Source organism: Amborella trichopoda, chromosome 8, assembly GCF_054954075.1.
Source record: "Amborella trichopoda isolate Santa Cruz 75 chromosome 8, AtrichopodaSantaCruz75HAP2 v2.0, whole genome shotgun sequence".
NCBI lineage: Eukaryota > Viridiplantae > Streptophyta > Magnoliopsida > Amborellales > Amborellaceae > Amborella > Amborella trichopoda.
Window position 1 is genome coordinate 41,028,220 of NC_142343.1, and position 19,478 is coordinate 41,047,697.

General features: G+C 34.0%; 1 protein-coding gene across 2 annotated transcripts; it reads right to left on the reverse strand.

The window, feature by feature from the left end:
• Positions 1 to 2,609: 2,609 nt before the first annotated feature.
• NPU (ATP-dependent helicase/deoxyribonuclease subunit B) lies at positions 2,610 to 8,227 on the reverse strand. Of its 2 annotated transcripts, XM_088875001.1 has the most exons (10): positions 8,122 to 8,227; positions 7,934 to 7,979; positions 7,783 to 7,845; positions 7,410 to 7,465; positions 6,769 to 6,862; positions 6,505 to 6,565; positions 6,234 to 6,315; positions 4,449 to 4,504; positions 3,365 to 3,428; positions 2,610 to 3,016 (listed from the first exon to the last, which is right to left on the reverse strand). In XM_088875001.1, exons 2-10 carry the CDS (start codon positions 7,958 to 7,960, stop codon positions 2,956 to 2,958), a joined length of 564 nt encoding a protein of 187 aa, XP_088731127.1. In that variant the 5' UTR covers positions 7,961 to 7,979; positions 8,122 to 8,227; the 3' UTR covers positions 2,610 to 2,955. The 2 variants fall into 2 exon arrangements, with proteins under 2 accessions (XP_088731127.1, XP_011623068.1); XM_011624766.3 differs by having other exon boundaries at positions 7,934 to 8,227.
• Positions 8,228 to 19,478: the final 11,251 nt, after the last annotated feature.

A 19,478-nucleotide genomic window follows, 5' to 3' on the forward strand; every position in this document is an offset into this window, starting at 1 on the left:
TCTAGCGACCTACAAGGTGGTTGACCTGTAGAACTTTCGGGTTCGGGTTCGGGTTCGCAGCCTAACATGTCCTCCCCCTCCACTTACTCTTTAGCTCCCTTGAGTGTCATCCCCCTCCACCAACCCTTCTGATCACACTCTTCAGCTCACTTGGGACATCTCTGACATGTTGGTTCATATGAGCTTGATTGACATTCATTGTAGGATTTGCTCTAGAACCTCAAGCACCATCCATCATCTTCAACTTTCATAAATTCTTTTTGTAAATTATAAAGTTCATGTCCTAACAAATGGAATGAACATTTATTTGTAAACAAATTAAATTTCGAGTTTTTTAACATTTAGATCTCAGCCTCTATAAGATGAACTTTCTTTATTTTTTCAAGCACATTGATGGTGTAATTAAGGAATTCTTTTTATTGAGGTTAGTCTATGGTTTGAGGAGGTCACATCCCAAAATTTTGGATCCTAAAATTGATTCTAGAAGGGGTTTGATCCGTGGGAATAAATAGACAGTATACTCCCTTGGGAGTAATATATTTTAGGCTTTTTATAATGGTCTGACAGTTTACTTCTCTCTACAGATGTCCTCTCCGCAATCCGTTGTTTATGCTTCTTAGCCCATTTTTATTGAAATAAAAGATGGGTTTCTAAAAAAAAGAAAAGAAAAAAAAAAGAGGCAAGGTGGATTTCTGATCCTTAAAAATAAATAACTAAACGATAAAATACAAGCAATTATAATAGGGTGTGGTTTGGATAAGGCTGAGGCCCTAAACAATCATGGTAAGACACACCTTCAAATAGTGTCAAAAGATGTTTTAATAATAAAAATCTTTGAGGTGGCTTAAAAATTTTATTTTCATCTTTAATTGTAAAATTTAAAGTTTTAAAAATAGTATAGATTGATCAGGTCTATAAACACTTGAAAATCTTAAAAATTGACAATCTAAAAAATGCACTACAATTTGCACTCTTTCCAAGACAAAATCTATTTGTTCTCATGTCGTACATCTTGATGTCGAGACAATGGATTTAAGGATTTTTAGGCATCAAAACAACCATTTCTAATGGATTTTTGAGGTGTTCCCTAATTTGATTGTTTCGAGCCTCACCCTTATAAACTTTTTCCATATACGGATGCTCTAATGGGACATCGGCTTAAAATTTGTTTTTTGACTGCTAAACTAGTGACAAGGAAAATGAGACAATCAGCCCAAGCCTACCTACTAACAGCTAAACCATCTTGAATTATTTGCTTCTCCTAAAATTGTTATTATTTGCTATGCATGAAATATTTTTTTTCCTAGTCTTCTATCAATAAAATGGGATTTAAATATTGCTGTGCAATTATCTTTGTATTTACATTAGATATTATATATTACAAGATCATTTATCTTTAATAAGAGGGGTCACAATTATTCTTAACCATTATACTGAATCAGCTTTACTTTGAATTCAGTCAATGACACACCCCGAGATATCCATTGACATCCATTTTCAGTTCCAGTGACAAAGTAATTGGGTAGGGATGGCAAAGGACCGGGTCTAGGTTTGGGTCCGGCCGGACCTAAACTCGATCAGACCGACCCAAATATTAAAATATTTATGTATCTATATTTTATATATTGAAAATCGAAAAATATTACTGGGCTTGAACCCAACTGGACTCGAACCCATACCTAAATAGCGTTTAGGTCCAAGATTTGGACCCAGATCCGACCTACCGAGTCCAATTTTGGAACCCATACACATACCCAAACCCGGATCAGGCCCACCCCACAGGTCCCAAGTTGGGTCCAGGTCCATTGCCAACCCCACAATTGGGACATTCTTGTAACGTTTACTTATTGTACACTTTCCCTTGATATTAATATTCTGCTATGATAGCTATTTCCCAACCATTAAGTCAAATCTTCTGATTCTCTCAACTAGGCACGAAATTTCATATATAGCAAATGCATAGCATAGTGTAGTATCTACAATTAGGAACTGCCCGAGTCCAACCGGGGCCAGTGGCCACCCAATCCGAGTCCCTCTCTAAATTGGCACTTGGATCTAAGGGTGTACAAAGAACATTTTTATCATGATAAAACTTGGAATTGTATACGATGAAACCATTTTACAATTTGTATAAAAAGATCAATCACTTATAACTATCCGATGTAAAATTTGATAGTTTGAGTATATCACAAAATTCAAGAAAATTCCTTTTGAACTTTGAGCTTGGCCAATGGAATAAATACAGCCACCCAATTTTACATATAGTGAAACTTAATTGAGACCACCTTTTACTAAAGGTAAATAGTCTCATCGTAAACTTTTACATAAAACTAATGTTTTAGAAGGATTTGAAATTCTAAAAACATTTTAAACTCTACAACTTTATCAACATTTTTTGTTTTATTTTTGGTTTGGCTGAGCCAACTTGCCGACCCAGCTGGTTCAACTCGGATCAGTGGGCAACCAATTCGACCCGCGGGTCCAAGTTTTCTAAAGTCTCTCTCAGGTGTTTTGTTCAATTCCCCAAATACACAAATCCTTGGTCCACCAGAGAAGTAAAATAAATAAGTTATATCCCACCAGAAACAGCAGCCATAATTTCTGAGAAATAGCAGAAAAGCCCTAAATGACTTGAATATCCTTTAGTATAAAATTGCCTCTCATACAACCTCAAAATCTCATCTCCCATCATACATTTTTTTTGGAAGAGTTAACTGTCATATCCCATCATAACTTATAGAGAGAACATTACAAGGAAGTTATATATCACAAGATGTCAAGAGTTGCACAAAAAGGGAACCAAGGAGGGTTCACAATTCAATTTGATAAAGTAATAGATTAGAAAATTTAGAGCAGGATCCGTGAAGCTCTTTGGAAAGCATTGAAGAAGGGGCATCCTCACTCATTTTTGAGACGGCAATGCATGGAATGGTACATCAATTTCATAAAACTCCCTCATTCAACCTTTGCCTCTCCACCAGGTATGTTGCTTTCAGTCACACTCTCCCTGACAAACCTGGAAATAATTTATTTATATGAGTACATAATACTGCGCTACAGTCACATAGCCATGCATCTCTCTCTCTCTCTCTCTCTCTCTCTCTCTCTCTCTCTCTCTCTCACACACACACACACACACACACACACACAGCTATACATGCAGCTAGTTCCCTCCAATGGATCTGCACCAGACTCTGTTAATAATTGGCAAAACCTTGCATATGACATCAACCCATTGGGGACTAAAACATCCTCTCTCTCTCTCTCTCCCTCCCTCCCTCCTTCGCACTCTCTCCCCCTGTGTACACATGCATGAGGCCACAAGATTTGATTCTTAGATACGAGCAAAATTAGAACAACATACCTTGCCAGCTTGTCTTGAGAGGACTGTAAGATGTAGATTGCTAGGATGAATGATACAACGACCCCTATTTATCACATGGAGCCAGAAAATGAGTAAGAAACTAATACTCCTTTGTATAAATTATGTATGAATTAGTGAAAACCTCGAGAATATAACGCAAAATTGGAAAGCTCCTTGTGTGCACAAAAAGAGATGACAAAATGAAGAATTGAAGGAAGAGAGTGAAGATCGAGAAGCACAAGGCATTTGGCAATTTCTAGATACCAGAATTTTGAAAGGTTGGAACTTCAAGCAAGATTAGTATTGTCTAACCAATTTTTCAAATCCATGCTTTGAAAATGCAAAGAAAATGTTGGCCAGTTGTAGCATTATTCTATCGATAAAAACCATCACATCCATGTAGCTGCTGGAAAGACAAAACAAAGGATATATCTGAACCATCCTATGGCCCCCTATTGAGCCTGAAATGTTTTGAGATATTTTGGTTTATTTATGAGTAAACCTTTTAACTTATTAACCAGCAAGCAAAACTCAAATGTTGCAAAGTATATCATTTCCCAAAAAAGTAAGCAATTTGTCTCATTTACAAGTACTGGAGATCCTAAAATGAACTCTTAAAGGTCTGAAAAAATAGACCATTGAGAGATTTCATCATCAATATCATCCAAGCCTTACCAACTATTGGGGCTCGGCTACACAAATCCCTACCGGGATTCTGCTCTATCAAGAACTATACCCTCAATTAGACCCCAAGTCACTATATTTTTTATCACTACTTCTATCCATGTCCAAACCATAGAGAGATTATGTCCTGAAAATTTCTGAGAATAATTTAAACAATTCTGAATGATACAAAAAACACTTTGATCATTCAAGGGGAGAAATAAGAGAAACCATCTTATTTTTTATTGTTAATAATAGAAACCATCTTTCTTGCAACAAGTGAATTAGAACCAGGTAAGTTCCCCAATTTTCTTCATCACATATAAAAGGCATCTGATAACACACAACAACAGAATCTTCTAAACAGAAATTGGACAAAGACAACCCTTCCTAGAATAGTTGTGATACATGACAAACTTACCATATCCGAAAAGTGCATAAAATCCTCCTTGAACATCTATTTCTGATCTCTCCTCCCTGTCAAAATAGAGCAATCAATCTTGCAGCTTTGACATTAGAAAAGAACAAAACAAGACACCACATATCTAATGACTAAAAACTGGGAATTTATCTAGTTACTATCTATATAACAAGAGAAGCTTATAAAATAAAACAACCAAGAAATAAAAATAAATAAGGAAGAAAGAACTCCTCTTATTGAGAACAATCAACAACTTAAAGTTTGAAGCATCCTGCAATGCAGAAATGCATCAAATAGTCATCAAAACGTTGTACTGCCCTAGGTTCATCAAAGAAATAGAAGTTCTAACAGAAATTTTTTCTTCTCTGAAAACCATTTCCATCCCCAAATAAATATGGATATACATGTTATTTCCATAACTTTAACTTCATCCAAACAATAAAAACTCTCTCAATTGAAAAACCCTCGAACTGATTCCACTAAATCTTGCAATGCAATAGGTATGATTTTGGACCACAAGCCAGAGAATAATTTCCCTATCCATGATGTTTATTAATCAATAACTGATCCCAGCTAGCCACCTGATGTTTTTCTTCTCTCCTCTTTTAAATCATCAATGAAAACTGTCTTCATTGAAAGGATGCAAGCAGAAAGAATGAAAATAACTAGTATCTTTTTAATCCTCAAGCAAAGCCCTCACTTTTGGCCCCCAAAAAATTGTTTTTTTCTAGAATGAGAAAAGAAAAAAACGAACATGGTGATTCTCTTTCAATTCTTTTTGGCTCCACTGTTCTCCCCATGGTTTAAGAGATGGTTATTCTCTATGGGAGTAAAATTATGCCCCCAAAAAGATGTTGCTCTCTTTATAACAAAACCCTCAAAAAGGAGAATCAAGAAAAGTATAATCCATAGTTTAATACCTTTTTGTCTTCCTCTTCTTTACAAAAAATATGCCATGATTCATTGAAAAAAAAAAACATTGCTATGATTATTTGATAAGGTCCTATAATAGAACTTGCTAACAACTGAAAACTTTTGGTCAAAGTGGAGCAACCTTACTCATGGGAAGCCCAGATTTCCATTTTTAAGTTATTTTACTAATTATAGCTTTCAGCGCACTATTGTATTATCTGCTGTCTTTTCCAAATACCATTGACAAATGAAATTGACACCATTAAAGTATATTTCCTCTAACATTTTTTAAAATACATAAAAGTTAGGTATAAAGAAGACAAACTACAAGCAAATATTCATGGCTCTAAACTAAAGCCTTGCATACAAGAACAAACAGATCTAAAGTTAGAAATAAACTAGAGAAACAAATGAGCCAAAAACTTTTATGACGTCTGCAAAGCCAGTTATTGAGGGAAACTGATATTTCCTAAGATATACTCATTCTTGCACTAATGGCATAGTTGTATAGGTTATTAAGATCATTTTTTTCTGCATAAAATAATTAAATGGCAACATCCGCCAAAAATGAAAAATGTCTTGCACAAGATAGGCTTATTATTTTTTCCCTAAATAATATAGCTGCTTTGCCTTTGCTTTATTTTTCCTTGTTTGCACTAATATAAGTGCTGCTCCCAAGTATTGATCTGTGAAACTGCGAATGACTAACACGACCATAAGGAATAATTTTAAAAGAATCCATATGCATCCACAAACCCACAGTTGATGATGCTTTACAGTTCATCGAGTGCCTCCTAGCAATACAAGAGTTAAATAAAGATAGATCTAAAGGCAAGTCATCCTATACATAAAAACAATGCCAGTGATACACACCAAGTATATCTGACAAGAATATGTTTTGGCCAATGTTGTGGGTCCCAGAATTCCTTCCGTATATTTGGATGAACTTCAACATCTGCTCAATTCAAAGATACATCATTTATTGATCAATCAAACAAGGCACTTTAATAAATTGTAACAAGGAAGCATGCTAAAAGAAGGAAAAAATCAATACACATATAGATGTGAATCCAAAAATGAATATAATGAACAGAATGAAAGCAAGAGAGAGAGAGACAAAAATACAGGTTTAATTTCCACATACAATGGTGAGGCATGTCTATGACATTGGTTGTGACGCCCTGTATATCACTGCCTGAGTACCCCTATATACAAACCAACTCCAAAATTAGGACTTCAATCCATCAACAAACCCAAATTCAAGGAATATATACATGAAGCTATCTATATCATTCACATCATATATTGCATTCCTTAATATGATGATCATGCGATGAAATATTCATAAAACCAAGTTCATGACACTTATCATATTCAGATAGATGCTGCTTGTTGAAACTGCACTTACCAAATGCATATCGATCATTGGAACCTCCGAACTTTTACGATTAATCACAAATAGCCATGGGATAAGAAATTTCTCGTTGCCAATTTGAAATGATCTACATAAGATATCATAATTCATGGAAGTTAACTTCAACAGAGAATAAAATATGAGCACACGCACATTGAAACACAACCATTTTTTCCAAAACAAATTGGGTAAACAAAAAAAGGAAATATTGGAAAACAACAATTATAATGGTGATATATATTTGATGCATACAACCATCAAGAGGTAAATGATATTCAAAATTAGATGAGAAATACACATAATAATCATCAAGATATAGCGATGACAATACTTTGTTTTGCTCAAGAAAAACAAACTAATGGGAGCTTCAAATTTAAATAATTATAAAAGAAAAAATTTAGTCATAAAAAAAAATGAGAATGCCATCTATAAATGATTTAACAAATATTTTTTGTTAAACTCAGTAATTAGCATAGTTCTAGGCTCTCCCATTATGGGACATAACATCATGCATGTTATTCACACAGCGGAAACACAACAGAATTACAGTCTCAAAATTGCAAAAATTTCAGCCCCAACACCAAACTCAGGAAAAAAAAGAAGAAAAAAAACAGAAAAGACAAAATTTCACTTACAATTTATAAGGGTCAGCGCCAGTGTAACCTGTAGGTTTAGCAATGGGAAGCAGAACCTGCGCAAAAATTACCATAAAAATACATTTATAAATAAAAAAGATACCATGAAAACATAAGGAAACTCAAAATGAAAAACATAAATGGGAATGCCGAAATTCTTCAAATTTTTGGAATTCTCAATAACGAACCATATATAGGGGATGGCATCAACGGAAGCCTGCCTGAACGTAAAATACATGGAAAAGAATGACCCAAAAGAAATCGGAAAAGCTTTTTTTTGCTAAGTCGGATATCAGAAAGCTTAAAATCCCTTATTACCAATTCAAGAGAAGAGAGAAATAGACAGAGATAGAGACAAAGAGAGAGAAAGAACCTCTCGATTTACTGCAAAGATCGGGCAATGGCGACCGATCACATCATGCCAAGTAGTTCTCATCTGAAATTCACCAATAAAAGGAAAAAAATCAAATGAATAGAGCTAGAAAAGCAAAATAAAGGAAAGAAACCAAGCAGAAGAATCTTACGGCGTGGTACTGGCTCATTTTGTTCATGGGCACGATATCTCCAGGCCTGTAAGCAAAGGAAGTGGACAAATTCGACAAAGAAAATAAGCAAAAGAAGATCAAATACAAAGCCCTAGAGTTTCTAGCCATTTCTGCTGAAACTGAGATTCAACAATTCGTATGTAGACTGGGGGACAAAGATCTCGAACCTCTAATTTCGAGAGAGAGAGATTAGAAGAATCGAGAGAGAGAGAGAGAGAGAGAGCAGAAAGGGCGAGAGAGAGAGAGAGAGAAGAGTGTTCAGAGGAGAGAGACGGAGAGAGGGAGAAAGATGTCACGAAATAAAATTGATAATTTGTTCGTGTGTAAGTGTACAGTATGCTCTCTCGGCAGCTAGCTTTACGCACTCTTATTTGAGACTGTAAATAATTAAATACTAGAGTGGTGAAACATTTATAGGGGAGCGTTATTTTGAATTTTCTTGGGGGCGAAAATAATGAAAATAACACTCTTTTTTCAAGTAAAATAAAGGAAATAAATCTCAGATTTTTTGGAAATGTTTCTTGCCGTTCCCCCAAATCCCTGGAAAGATTTTCAAGTTTCCCATATTTTTGGTGCTTAACACCGAAACTACTAAATTAGTCTTTTGATAAAGGAAAATCTTTATATAAGTGTGAGGCACTAAACAATTAAATTAGTCTTTCAAGTTTTAAAAATAGTGCATCTAGTAATGCATTTTTGGACCATCAATTTTCATAGATATACTTGATCCACACTATTTTTAAAGCTTTAAATTTTATAATCACATATGAAAATATATTTTAAGGCTATTACAAAGATTTCCAGTATTGTAACCACATTTTTCAACAAAATGTGCGCTTTATTTTGATTGTTTAGAGCCATACAAACCGCATCATCCTTTGATAAAAGGGCTACTCGAATCGGGAATGGGATTTGGGATTTGGGATTACAATTGGCATGGACCAAATCATTTATATGAATGTATGGGTCGAGGTCCAATCCCCTCTCTAAAACTCCATTTCCATTTTTTTTTTAAGTTTATCTAATATTTTTTTTAGTCCGTCCTAAATCCCCACCCCACAAACTTCTATTTAATTTATTTTTTTTATTTTATTTAAACATTATGCTTATTTGAACTTTGGGGAATCTATTCATTTTTATATGGCACACTAAACAAAATAAAAAATATTGTAAACAAAACATTTGATTGAAATACCCCTATAAATATTTTGGTTAATTTTATGGTATTTTCTCTTCAAATTATTTTTTATTACTTTTATTCAATATGCCATGTAAGAGTATTTCTATGTCTTAAATATTAGATAAACATAAGTTTATCATTCATTAATCGTCAATGGAGTAACAAATCTTTTATTTGGTATGCTAAAACCGAGCGGTCCAAATCACTGGTCCACTTATTAGACAAGGTTTTTGAGATACCCAAACCTTGGTATCTCAAGAAATAAGTGGAAGAGAGAAATGAGATAAGAGATGAGAGCATAATGGAAAACAAAGCAAGCCTCAGGAAGTTAATTTCGCGAGGCTATCAACATCTCCTTTCTTTTCTCTTATGATAATTTGCACATGTATTGTTTACCCAAAAAAAAAAATATTTGCTCATGTAATGTACAAGACAATTTAAACTTTATATCTTTGTGCAATTAATCATGATCTTTTCATTATCTGTCTATACTGCCCTCTTAATTCCACAAATCCAATCCCCTTAAAAAAAGGGATACTTCCACCTTTGATAATTTTTTTTCCTTTTAGCGAAATCCAATCTACTTACACTTCGAATAAAAGGGAATCCACAACAATAATAGGGGGGAATTCATGATTATATTTCTATCTAAGTCTAGATATCATATTATGGCACATGCATCATGAACTCTCTATTGTCATGCGTAGTATGGATTGTGGAGTACTGTCGTACAAATTATTTATACCAAAATATATATTTTATATTTTTTTTAGGCAAATCAGCGAAGAAAAGGTTCCCTACCCATATATATTGTTTTGGGTGAGTAAAATAATAGAGAAGCCCTCTGAAAAAAGGGCAGGTTCGCTTGGTTTAGTTTTTTGGGACAAACGTCAACGATTTGAACTCTCTCATTGCCAAACTTATATATGACTACCATTAAGCTCCACCCATATATATATATATATATATATATATATATATACTAGTTACGTCCACATGATTTCTAATCTTCTCAAGAGAAATCATATACTTGAATAAGAATGAAGAAAGTATGCTGGTAATAGTAAGATACGGTGTAATGTAAAAGAGAAAGATTGCAAGACACAATAGTAAGCAAAATAATTTACAGGGCATTAGCGTTAGCAAAATAATGTATCTATGTGTATATATATATATATATATATATATATATATATATATATATATATATATATATATATATTGAATGAAATATGTATTTTTTAATATAAAATTTGATTTCCAAGTTGGGTTTGGGTCCCCCATAATCAATTCGGATCCGGGTCTAGGGCCCCCATATTCAATTCAGGTTCGGGTCTGGGTTCGGGGACTTTGGACCTGACCCTACCTGTTGCCACCCCTACCCCTATTTAATCTAGCCACCAATTGTCCTCCTCCTCTAGCCACCACCTTCCTCCTCTTTTAGCCACCACCTTCCTCCCTCTTCTAGGGATGACCCACCAAGACCTCCAAGCACAACCTATGCCCTCACCCAGTAGGTTTCGACTGCCTAAGACTACGACTAAACCACACAAAGCACTTCTACAAAAGTCCCTTGAAAGAAATACCTATGTGATATTTTGTCAAGAAATACAACTTTTCTTTTTTAATAATATACATCCCTTATGTTTTTGGCAATAAGATCACTCACAGATGGTCTTATTACATACAATAGATATTCCAAAAATAAAAGGCACATCAATAAAATAAATTTCAACTACTTAATGTCATTCATACAATCTAATATTGTGCTTGAGAATATAAAATAAAAGAACAAACAAATAAAAGAAAAGATGCCGGAGATTACTTCAACCGGACTTATTACACCTCACACCGAGTCACCACATCTAATGGCGTGGGATCAACGGTCTAGCTTCAATCTCGAACTGGGAGAGCTAATTTTGACCAAACTAGGTAACCACCCTTAAATCTCTACAAAACCCTAACTCCAAAATAATTAGGCTCAGACCCTAATTTTTCCAACCCTTAAATATTTAGATCAAGAGAGAGAAAAAATGAGACCTAGGGTTGGGGCGTGCCCCCTATGGGTCTTAGGAGAGAGAGAGAGGGTTAGAGAGAGAAAGCTTGAGAGGAGAGAGAGGGGCATGGCCCCTAGGGAGGAGAGAGAGTGTGTGGGAGAGAGAAGTTATGGGAAAAAGAGAGGTGTGTAGAGACGGGGGAGAGCACCCCTATTTATAATGAAATTTAGGTATAGGGTTTTTTTAGGGTTCCCCATAGTTTGCATCTTTCTTGAGATTGAATATGGACCGTTGATCAAGGTGACTTGTGGGGTGAGGGATCTGAGTCATCCATTCCATATATGGACCATCAACATTATGGAAGGTGCATGAACCATTATTCCCATTTCCTTAAACCATTTTCCCATCAATATATTTAAATAAGTTAAATCCATTAAAGATATCATGTATTCCATAAAATTGCATTATCCATCTCATATATTCCAGAATAATATATCAAGAAATATCAAGTTAATATTTACTATCTTAAATAAATAAAATATGTTCAATATTTACTATATTACAAATTGACCATATGTCATAAGATACGCTTTCCATATTTAAATAACTTGAACACAAAGCTACCAAAGGAATCCAAAGGGTGGGGTGTGCCACCGCTACGTGGCACATGTGGGCCCCCACCCACATGCCACATGGTGGGCCTATGTGCATTTTGGGCCTCCATGGAATTTTATAAAAAGTTTTAAAATTAAGTAAAATGAATTAATATATATTTGAATTTTTACAATTTCGTAAAATCAATAACTGTTTTTTTGTAAGTCCAAAAGTCATAATTAAAATATTGAGAGATTCATAAAAATTAAAATAATAAAACTAAAATCATTTCAATAATAAAATGAACACATCTAAATTAATATGATGGGAAAAAAATCCATATAGTTTTAGAAATTTATTTTGTAAAGGGGTACTCCACCTTCAATTGTGGACTACATACCACACTAGCGTTATCGAACTGACCAAGTGTTTCCTATGGCCTACAGTTCAAGTAGGGGTTCATTAGCGGGTCACCAAAGTTAGGTCGCAATCCCAGTATGTGGATTACAGGTCCTCCCCTAGAGACGAGTCAAGGTCACCACGACCTGATGCGACCACAGCTCTATGGTGCATTGGGATATCTCTCGCACATGCATACGCTTCACCCAAAAGGTGGATAATTTACTTTTTTGAACGATCTATCGATATGCATGTTGTGTGATGGAATATGGATGATGTTTTGGCCCCCGTCTCAATAAGCCTACCATCATACACAAGGGTCACACAGTCTCTCGATTCACTTATCTAGGCATAAGCTCTGACCTCATAAAGGGCTAATCCAAAACCCTCATCGGTTAATTCTTTATGCCCAAGTACCTAAGGTTTTCCAACCGACTGACCTAGATCGATAATCACAGTCCGATATAAGCAAACATCATTCGCTTAGTGTGGTCCTCGAGGGACCACATTTCTACTGAGTTTATATTTTACTATAATAAAAGTATTTTAATAGACACTCATAAGGCCTATAAATGTCACGTAAACCTAACATCCCCCACATAAACTCAAGTCGCTAACCCAAAGTTCCAATTGAGCACCCCATAACCGTATTCCCATTAATCATGACCTTATATACCAGGGTTGGGTCGGTGCATAAGAAAATAAGCAGGAAATGGTATACAACCTACTCTAAAATGGCACCCAAGAGAATAACAAGAAGAGCACAACAATGTACAGGGAGGGCGCCGAGATATAACTAGTGACTAAAATAATGGAATAAAAGATTGGTCAAGGGAGGAGAGAGAGAGAGAGAGAGAGAGAGAGAGAGAGAGAGGGGAAAGAAGAAGACAAACAAGTAAAAGAGTTAAAGCAAAGAGAACAGGGAACAAAGTGTGCGGAGGGGAGAAGACCAGCTGTAACAACTCTCCAAAAAAATAATATCCAACTACTTGCAGGAATTTCAGGCCACCACAAAGGAGCATGAAATACCATGACAACCTTCATTAGGGCCCCTATGGGCCAGACCCCATCTTCAACGTTAACTTGAGTTGCTAGATACAAGGTGTTCGAAGCCCTCAAGGCAAGTCCTCGAGACTTGAGTTGCTATATTACAATGAAACAACATGTCTTAAATAAATTATATTTCATGTTAGGGCTCAGTTTCTATGAATCCCTAGACTTATATGTAGAAATGCGCCCCCCCCTTAATAATCCATTTTTTTAAAAAAAATTTGACCCTAATTTTTAAGGAATTTATAATCTATAACATGGAGAATATTTTTGTGAAAAAATAAAAAATAAAAAATAAAATGGTATTTTTTAGAAAAATATATTTAAGCCATTGGTTTTACCATGTTTTCCTAAAAGAACCATCATTTACATCCATATTTGGATATATGGTTTATACCTCAGGGGGCACGAATGAAGGAATGTGTCATTTCACGTTAACTTCTTAAAAACAAATTTCACACAAGTTGAATTGGTAGCACAATTTAGTGACACCACAAAAATGACGCATTGCACTGCTCCAAGCAACACTTTACTTAAAATTAATACTTCTTTAAAATAAATTTGACACAAATTGAGTGAGCAACACAACATAGGGCCACCATAAAAAAGACACATTATGTTCTTTTAAGCAATAATTTACTTAAGATTAATATAAAAACTTATATTTTAATAAAAATACGAGTACTTCATGGTTATAGGATGATCACAAGTTACTTTAAAAGATCTGGGACTAAATTCATATATTTTCATTTATATAAATGGATTTTTACTAACATGTCCATCTACAATATTCTATTAATTTACTATGAAGAATAACATAGAGCAGAGTTTGAGATAGAAAAGAGGTGTCTAAAGAGAGAAAAGAGATAAAGTGATAGTTATAAGGAGAGGAGTTGGAAATAGAAAGGGAATGGATAGAGATAAAAGGACTTAAATAAATGACATGTTCATGATGTTGATAGGTAAAAAAAATGTAGAGGAAAAAAACAAAAGATCAACAAAGTTATATGTTATAGATGTGGCGATGATGATTTTCAATAGCACTATCAACAAATAATAAAATTATGATTCCATGATTAAAAGCTCATCTTTCATATTCCAAAATTGTATCCCACAATATTCTGCATAGATAGATACTAAAACAACAGTTTTTTACAATATTTGAAGGTGCATGTTACTTTGATTGTTTAAATTACAAACACAATTGTGTTAAAAGTTAGAATGAATTACAAACAAATTAAGTTTTTCAATAGACCATTTGTGACTACTACTACAACCCACAAAACTCTTGATGCAAATACAAGAATACTTCAACATCGTTGGGGTTCCTTAAAGAGATTAACAGACAGGGTATTTGCTTGTCACCTTCTTAGTCATCTCCAAGCATGCACCTATGCAATAGATAATTAAATAGAGTCAATCAAGATAATCATGCATAAATTTTTGTTTATACCACTTGAAACACATTACACATCTGGAGAGAAATATCCATCCAAGAAAGATTAAACCAAATAAAATGTTGACCACTAAACTAGAACACAATACATTTATTAAATTCTATGAGCATTACATTGATGTCATTCTCATGCCTTAGTCATAACTACTTCAAGTAGTCTTTGTTAGTATTACCTCAGTATTCCCTTAGAGTTTGGTGTTGTGAGTCGATACTTTGACACATATCAATACATGGGGACATTTTTTATAGTAAAGAAAATAAACGAGTATTACAAGACACAATGGTATTTAAGTAGATTTAATTTTATTTTACCCCCATTTAGTCTACAACCACCCTGTTTACCTTAATGTAATACACAAATGAAAACTATATTATAATATTAAAAAAAAAAAATTATTTCTAACTAATAATTATTATGGATGTGTCTAGCAACATCTACATTCGAGGCCAACATGCAAGACATGTTCAACACTTCTACAGACTGACACTTGTGGCAGTGTCTCTGTAACACCGATCATCCCTAATTTTCAATCTTCCAGACCAATGTCATTATTAGAGGGATGTGATATCCCATCTACATGTTGGGTTGCCCAATTCAAACATACTCATTACAAAAAACATAAAACTTCTCACAAGCCTAGCATTTATAGTATTTTTTATTAGGGTTTTTATCAAAGACTGAAGTACAGACCTTGGTAGTTGCTGGTCTACATAGCATTACCTTATATTGAGCATTGCTTTAAGATAATGAGCTCATCACAATTATTCCTATAAGTAGAAAGTTGATCGTTTGATGACTTTAGATATGCACATAACATGTGGAGACTATTAGGATATTAAAATGTTTAGTAGTAACAGTAGCTACTCAAGAACTTAATAATCTTTTATATTTAACTTATAAGCATAAGAACGGATAGAATTTAAAATGAATACATTCGGAAGAGCTTATATGTGGTTCCAATAAGTGATAAGATAAGATAAAATAGAGTTAGGTGGATGGCAATGTGCAGCACAGACCTGTTATAAGATGAGAATTTGTTCAAGTGGAAAGCTTGGAAAAGGCAAGTGTATGCTCAAAATATATAGTTGGAAGTAGTGAAAAAAGATCTCAAGACTTATGACCTCATTGAGGGTATGACCCTTAATAAAGCAAAATGGCGGACTATGATTTGTATAGCCGGCTCCAAATTGTTAGAAAAAATATTTGATAATGATGATGAATTGACCTTACAAAAAAACAAGACAAAAAGCAATACTTACAGATATTGAGACAAAAAATCAAAACTAATCGCATTGAATAAATCAAATATATAATTATACTATAAAAGTTAAAGACCACAAATATGCAATCATGTTTCATAATAACATATCATTTTATATAATAGTATAATATGTACAACACAATTACACAATCTTACAATATTTGAAGACTACAAATATATCAATCTCAACAAATAATTAACTAAAAGAAAAGGGGAAAGATAACACTATAAAAAAGTATCATAAAACTTATAGTAATTAATAATGTGTGGTTTGCATAAGGTTGCAAACTTAAGCAAACAAATTAAGGCGTGCCTCCAAATTTTATCTTAAATATAATCTTGGTGTAGAAAATTCTTGATATGGCTCGAGAATCTATTTTTATCTCTAATTATAAATTTTGAACTCCCAAATGGCTCAAATCAGGTAGATCTATAAACACATAAAAATCTTGAAAATAAACGATTCAGATAATGTATTGCAAGATACACTATTTTTGGGGTCCGAAATCTTTTTTCTTTTCACATTCATACATCTCAATGTTGAGATGATCAATTAGAGGGTTTTCCAATATCCAACAACCTTTTATGATGGATTTTTGAGATTCACTTTAATTCTACACTTCAAGGTTGAAACCGTATATAAACTTTTTCCATTAATAATAAATAAGGTGACATATATCAATCCTATATAAGGTTGTGATCCTCAGTAACCTATTCATAAAGCAATTTCTAGGCAAGATAATAAAATTTATAGATTCACTTTGTAAATTTATAAATTTTAAGCTCAAGGAAATCCTAAAAAACAAAAAAAGAAGAAGCAAGAAACCAAGTAAAAATCAGCGAAATCTTATAAAAAATAAGAAATTTATCTAAGCAATAAATCTATTAACAACAGTAAATTATAATACATTGACTTATACATCAAACCCATGAAAACATGTAAATTTAAGTAAACCTCAGCATGATCTATAAACTTTACCTTGTATAGTCTATAGATTTTAAGCTCAATGAAATAGATTTAATCGATATATTTATTGAAGATATACAAGCCATAATAGACTTATACATCAAATTGAGAATAATCTAGATATTTTACATAGTAAAACTTTGAAAATTTAAAGATCTCAAATATGTATTTACTTGTAAATCCATATATTTTAAGCTCGGAAAAATATTTTTTAAAAAAGTACAAAATCAATATAATATTTGTAGGCTTACACCATATTGGTTTTATAATGAAATCGATGACTTTTTATAATTACTGAAGAATGATGTAGAATCGGTTTTGAAAGGGACACTTGTCAATTGAAACAAGATGATTCGTTGTCTCCCTTTTTTTTTACGATAATGGGTGAAACTTTTAGCAGATGTATCCAAAATTTGGTGTATAGAGGCAGATTTACGGGTTTTACAGTGTATCAAATGGTCAACAAGTTTTTCATCTACAATATGCAGATGATACCCTTCTGTTTTGTAATGCAACAGTTGATCCGATTATTAATATTATAAGGTTGTTGTATTGTTGTAAAGCTGGTCTTGGTTTGCAGGTGAAATTGGAGAAGACTTCACTTACTGGAGTAGGATGTGGTGGAGATTTCACCTCATCTCTAGCATTTCATTTGGAATGTAAAGTGGAGGCATTTCCTATTACTTATATGGGATTGCTCAACTCTGATGGTAGATTGCCAAAGTCAGTATGAGATTCGGTTATTCAATGTGTAAATACAAAGCTTGATTTTTGGAAAGCCCGATATTTGTCCCAAGGAGGCCGAACTACTATGATAAAATCTTATTTTGTTTTTTTTATCAAATGTCTTTTCTCATTATGCCGATATTAGTCTCAAAACAGATTGAGAAACTTATAAGGAGTTTTTTTTATAGGGTTCGGGCGAATTTGAAAGGAAATATCATATTGTCAGTTGGGATAGAGTTTGCACCCATGCAGGGAGGGGGAATTATAAATTAGGAGGTTAAAATATACTAATTAGGCTCTTTTGGCGAAATGGTGGTGGAGATCGAGACCCGGAGAGGATGCATTGTAGATATCTGTTCTAAAAGAAAAGTATGGTGTGGAAGGGTATTATGCAAAATAGAGGATTTATATTACAAAGTTCTAGATGGGAGGTTGGGAGGGGCACTAAAGTTTCTTTTTGGCACAGTAAGTGGCTCAATGACTGCCCTTTAAAGAGAGCGTACCTGACGGTGTTTGATGCTATATTAAATCCAAAGGAGAAGGTGAATGCTATGTACGACCTGGATAGGGAAGCTTGGGTAGTGAATTACTGGTATAATGAAGTTAAATGATGAATTTATTAAGCAATACTTAACATTACTTAAAAACTTAGAAGAAGTGGGAATTTTCCATAATGTTGAAGATGAGCTTGTGTAAGAAGCTGAATGTGATGGTTGCTTTACCTTGAAATCGACATATAGTATGTTGTTTCATGATAGAATCAGATGGAACAAAACCTCTCTAAGGAAAATCTGGCCATGGAGTATACCTTAGAAAGTAAAGATTTTCTTGTGGATACCGTTTCAAGGTAAGAATTTGACAGTAGATAATCTAATGAAAAGAGAGATAACGTTTACTAATGTTTGCATCTTTTGTAAGGAAAGTGACGAGACTGGTGATCATTTGTTCCTCCACTGTCCGTTTACATATGGCTGGTGATGTTGGTTGTTTAGAAGAATGGGTGTTGTAGGTTCTTTGCCTCAATGTCGTACTCAAATTAGTGAGCATCTGACATTCCATGGATGGGGGTCTAATTTTTCTGATAGAGAGGGCGACAATTCTTTAGGAAGTATGGCCTAAGAGAAATAGACGAGTTTTTCAAGGTGTTTCATTGGAGTCTTGTATGATTCAAAAAAGGATTCAGCACGCTTTGTGGAGTTGGTTCTCAATTAGAAATGAGGGATTTGGTATTTCGAAAGGGGATATGGAAGTGAATATGCATAATCTTACGATGCAGAAAGTATTCAAAGTAGGACCAAAAGGGCGATGGCAGGTACTGGAAGCTGGCAACATCAAATTGAACTTTGATGACAGTTCTTTGGGCAACCCAAGTCCAGTCGGGATGAGGGGAGTAGTGAGAGGTTATCATGTGTTTTGTTGGTCTTTGTGGTGAAAAAACTGCAATTGAAGTAGAAATCTTAGCAGCTCTACAAGGTTTGAAAATTTTAAAGGATAGGGGATTTCAGCATTCGTGTGCCATCAAAGGGGATTATTTGAATATTATTAATTGATGTAATAATATTTCAAGACCATTGTGGAGGCTTAGATCGATTTGGTTGGTCTTGTTGGAGATCGGAAATGGACGATGCGTCACTTACAAACATATCTATAGGGAGGCTAATGAGATTATTGGGTGAAAAGCGGAGTAGCTTTACATTCTTTACTGATTTCGGATGTTCTTTTTGTTTAATCCTCTTGTAATCTCCTTTTGAGCAAACATAACACTATAATAATAATAATAAAAAAAAGGGAAACTTCTCACATAAATCAAATCTTGTTGCATAACATATGGAAAAGTGTTCGGTAAGTCAGCTGACTCACACTATTTTTGGGTTGTCTCCTTACGAAGTATAT